Source organism: Manduca sexta, chromosome 20 (genome assembly GCF_014839805.1).
Source record: "Manduca sexta isolate Smith_Timp_Sample1 chromosome 20, JHU_Msex_v1.0, whole genome shotgun sequence".
NCBI classification, from domain to species: Eukaryota; Metazoa; Arthropoda; class Insecta; order Lepidoptera; family Sphingidae; genus Manduca; species Manduca sexta.
In genome coordinates this window covers 12,408,931-12,412,899 of record NC_051134.1, presented here as the reverse complement: position 1 = coordinate 12,412,899, position 3,969 = coordinate 12,408,931, and the positions used below count along the sequence as shown (strand labels likewise).

General features: G+C 31.9%; 1 protein-coding gene across 2 annotated transcripts; it reads right to left on the bottom strand.

Moving 5' to 3' along the window:
• Positions 1 to 914: 914 nt before the first annotated feature.
• LOC115456428 (tRNA-specific adenosine deaminase 1) lies at positions 915 to 2,683 on the bottom strand. Of its 2 annotated transcripts, XM_030185487.2 has the most exons (3): positions 1,846 to 2,140; positions 1,517 to 1,613; positions 915 to 1,252 (listed from the first exon to the last, which is right to left on the bottom strand). In XM_030185487.2, the coding sequence occupies exons 1-3, from the start codon at positions 1,907 to 1,909 to the stop codon at positions 949 to 951; spliced, it is 465 nt and encodes a 154-aa protein (XP_030041347.1). In that variant the 5' UTR covers positions 1,910 to 2,140; the 3' UTR covers positions 915 to 948. The 2 variants fall into 2 exon arrangements, with proteins under 2 accessions (XP_030041347.1, XP_030041346.1); XM_030185486.2 differs by having other exon boundaries at positions 1,517 to 2,683.
• Positions 2,684 to 3,969: the final 1,286 nt, after the last annotated feature.

Here is a 3,969-nt window from a genome sequence, read left to right as displayed (position 1 = left end):
TCACGCTTCTGGATAAACAACTCTGTGCAGTATTATGCAAAGCTTTTCAGGCGAGCACAGGCCTGTCTTTAATTATTCCGGTGCGGACAGAAATACATATTATTTGTTTAGTATTTTTTGTTGAAAAAACTTTATGTCGATGAATTTACGACAAAGCATTTTATTTATCCCCGAAGCGGTAAGCAGGGACACAACTAGTCCGCTACTCTTCGCAGCATGTATTCCGTCCCATAATGTAATAGGGGGCGAGCCAATTGCCATATCGGGCACATATATCAGACTCCGGACTGGCAGAAGTGACATAAATAAACCCATTCACTTTTGCTCAAACCTGGATTCGAACCTGACCTTATAGCGAAAGTCTTACTGCGCACGCAGGCACCGCATAATTTTTTTGTTGTGTGAGCCAATTGCTATTTTAATCAGATTTTAGACCTGTATTGTGGGACTAAAAATATCTGCTAAATAGTTTGTTTACCTATAACTCAAGACATGATTAAATTTGGGAACACGTATGAATAACTGAAAAATAATTTAAAAGATCTATCACCTTAAACATAATAAAATTGTGATCAAACATCATATTGTTTTCATGTTATTATAATCACATATATATATATATATTATATAACTTCAAAAAATTTTAGATATTTCTGAATGGATAATTAAAGACCAACATTTATGTTTGTAACAATACAAATTGATAAATACGGTTTTAATTTTTTATTTTTTTTTCATTTTGAAATTGTATAAACTGAAAATATACCATATTATATTTCCTGTAGTATAGAGATTTTAATATGATACATAATTTTCCCAAAAATGCTTATACATTATATAAGCATATTGTATAAGCATTTTTGGGTAAAAGTATAGATAACTCACTGTAATAAATTGGAAATAAAACAACAAAATATTACAAACATTTTATTCTTGGAGAATATAAATTTATGTTAAATCCACACAGAAATTCCAGAAATCAGGTTTCGTTGTCCAGGTCTTAAAAAAATTGTCTTTGACCATCAACCATTTACTTACATAGTTTTCTGATTTCTTTTTCATCACATTATATGGAATACTGGCAACATCTTCTGCACCAATAACGCTTTCTTTTAATTCTTCAATCTTAAGAAGAACACCTAAAAATCTTTTATAAAGATTGTGTTTGCTTATACATAATGAGCTGCTCAACAAATTGGATTTCTTCTTTGTTACTCCTAATTTCTTGCCCAATATTGCAACCTCCAATATGCTAGAAAAAAATGTTGTATTTTAATCATTAACCCATAAGCTTATCAATACCTTTATGTTTGTTGTCAGACTACAAATTAAAATGTCCAAATATAATATTTTGGTTATTTAAAAAAATTTTGATTCATGAAGTTATTTAAATACATAATATTTAATTGATTAATATGAATGGTATACCTAAATGAATGTGCAATGGTTTGATATAAAATGTTTCTAAACATGGGATTTTTTTTATTAATCATCCAAATATTTGACTTATACTTACGGATTCCTCAATTTCACCCAAAGAATACTGCCTGGAGTCGCATTGGCACGTTTATCTGCTTTAATATATGGGAACTGTATTGATGACTGATAAAATTCTGGAACAATTTGTATTTTATCTGAATAATCTGGGTTTCTTCCCAAAAAAGCCCTATGTAGCGAATCCGTGGAATATGGCACACCACCTCCAAATACAAAGTATTTTATGTAAATAGGATCACAGAGGATGTCTAACAATGCACCATGTACCCCTGTATGAATCCATCTGGCTATCTTATCGCTACAAGACACAGACAATGTTGGCTCACCCCTTCCTGGCTTTGTCCGTACCTGGCCAAGTATGTGGAAGCCTGCACCAGGGAGTTTTAGATCTTGTGTAGAATGAGGTAGGCATTTTGCCCCAGTTCTGTGGATATCTTCACTTACTTTTTGTTTTTTTGGATCAATTTCTGTTTCATCATGCATTAACTTTCTTTTCTTTTGTAATACCTCACCACAGTTGACCACAGCCTCGTTCTTTGATATTATTGAAGCATCACCACAAGGTAACTGGGACGAATAAAAAATCAATTCTATATTGTCTTTCAGTTGAAACTTGTTACCAACTTTTACAAAAATAGAAGATTCTAGCTTCAAAGCTTTCTCTATATTATCATATAAATATATCAAAAAGCCACGTCTTGCGAATACTTCCGCATGGCTATCGTTCATTATATCGCCGTTGGGTGACAATTTGGATGAGCCAATGGATTTCGATCCTGTACCTAAAGAAACCACTTCGATATCGTCAGTTTTCTTATTATATATTAAAAAACATGACAAAACTGTCCATTCTTTTTCATTGGGCTTTCCAGTTTTGGGCAATCTGCAGTATAAATCTATACAATTTTCAGCGACTTTGTTTACTAAAGATTCGGTTAGACTAGACATTATAAAATCAGTGTTCGTATACGTATTAAAATATTTAAATACGAAAGATCGCAGATTAATTTTCAATATTAAGCGTCATGAAATTCACTGATACAAATAACTAAAACATATTTTGACTGAAGAAAACACATATAAAATAATAATTGGAAACATATTAAAATAACAAACAGTGAACACACTGTACGAAAATCTCTGAAAATTACATGACATTTGACATCGAAAATCAATTGACAAATGACATTTTGTCCGGTGTTACCACTTATGATTTTAGTTTTACCCGAGATTTTCTAAGGATATATTCGCAAAATTCTCTAAAATTCGAAAGTGTGTGAAGAGATTTGGACTTTGCGGTTTGGATAATTTAATGTTTGAAGGAGTAGACAAATGCGTAGTAGGATAATATAATTTGGCACACCGACAGACCATGCAAGGTAGATTTTAATAATACGTTTTTTGTTTTTTCAATACTTCATTATTTTTACTCTGTCGTCCGATTTCTTTATTACGATTCTTTTGGCATTGAATTCAGTATAGTTTCAAGATTCCATTTTAAATTCTTTAGTACGAAAAGATGCTACAGTGAATTCCTCAGAATCAAAGAAGATTTTAACGATTCAAATTATTCTTGTGCAGTTTGTCCAGGGAATACATTAAAATAAAAAGTTGTATAACATCAATCTATGAAAAGTAATAGTCTAAGAGCCCGTGAACCCCAGACCTTCGTTATTTTATAAAAGCTGAAAGTTTGTCAGCGCATGCTCCCAACACAGGTAACAACGATGGGCCATTATGAAGTTTGGGCTACAGTGGCTTTGGCAGATATACGGCAGGTGTGTAAAAAGTGTGTGTGTATCAAAAACGTCTGGCTAACGAGGAAACATTATTTACTTATTATCCAAGTACTATATATAAAAATCAGCTTTTATACTATAACGTAAATAAAATTATAACTTCATGAACATTAAGGGTGTCTGGCAGGGGATTGCCACGATGTTAAGTGTCTGTCAATGAATAACGTGATTTTTAATAATTTTCTGAAGGTAATACCATAAAATCTCACTTTATTATTTGATGAAACTAAATCGGTATTTTATACACCTTTAGTACCGTGTACCTGCCAAAGCCACTGTAGCCCAAACTTCATAATGGCCCATCGTTGTTACCTGTGTTGGGAGCATGCGCTGACAAACTTTCAGCTTTTATAAAATAACGAAGGTCTGGGGTTCACGGGCTCTTGCTCTATAAGTGTAATATTTTAAAAGTTATACTTGGATATAATAGTAAGCAATTGGTTTGTGTCCAATCTAAGTATTTTTCTATCATACTCACATTTACGAATAATATGGAGCATGCGTAATTTTGTTAGATTACCTATAAAATATAAATTTAATACCATAGGTAATTATTATGAATTCGAACAATGATAATGAAATCTGTCATTATAAATCAATTTCTAAGGGATTTAAATAAGATGGAAACTAAACCACCGAATAGATTTTGATAAAATTTGGTATGGAGATGTTT

Bases quoted from the DNA above. Each gene is read 5' to 3' on its own strand.
- LOC115456428 (XM_030185486.2), bottom strand. From the start codon at position 2,445: ATGTCTAGTCTAACCGAATCTTTAGTAAACAAAGTCGCTGAAAATTGT. The intron at 1,253-1,516 runs GTAAGTATAAGT...ATTTTTTTCTAG, and splicing joins TGGGTGAAATTGAGGAATCC to CATATTGGAGGTTGCAATAT.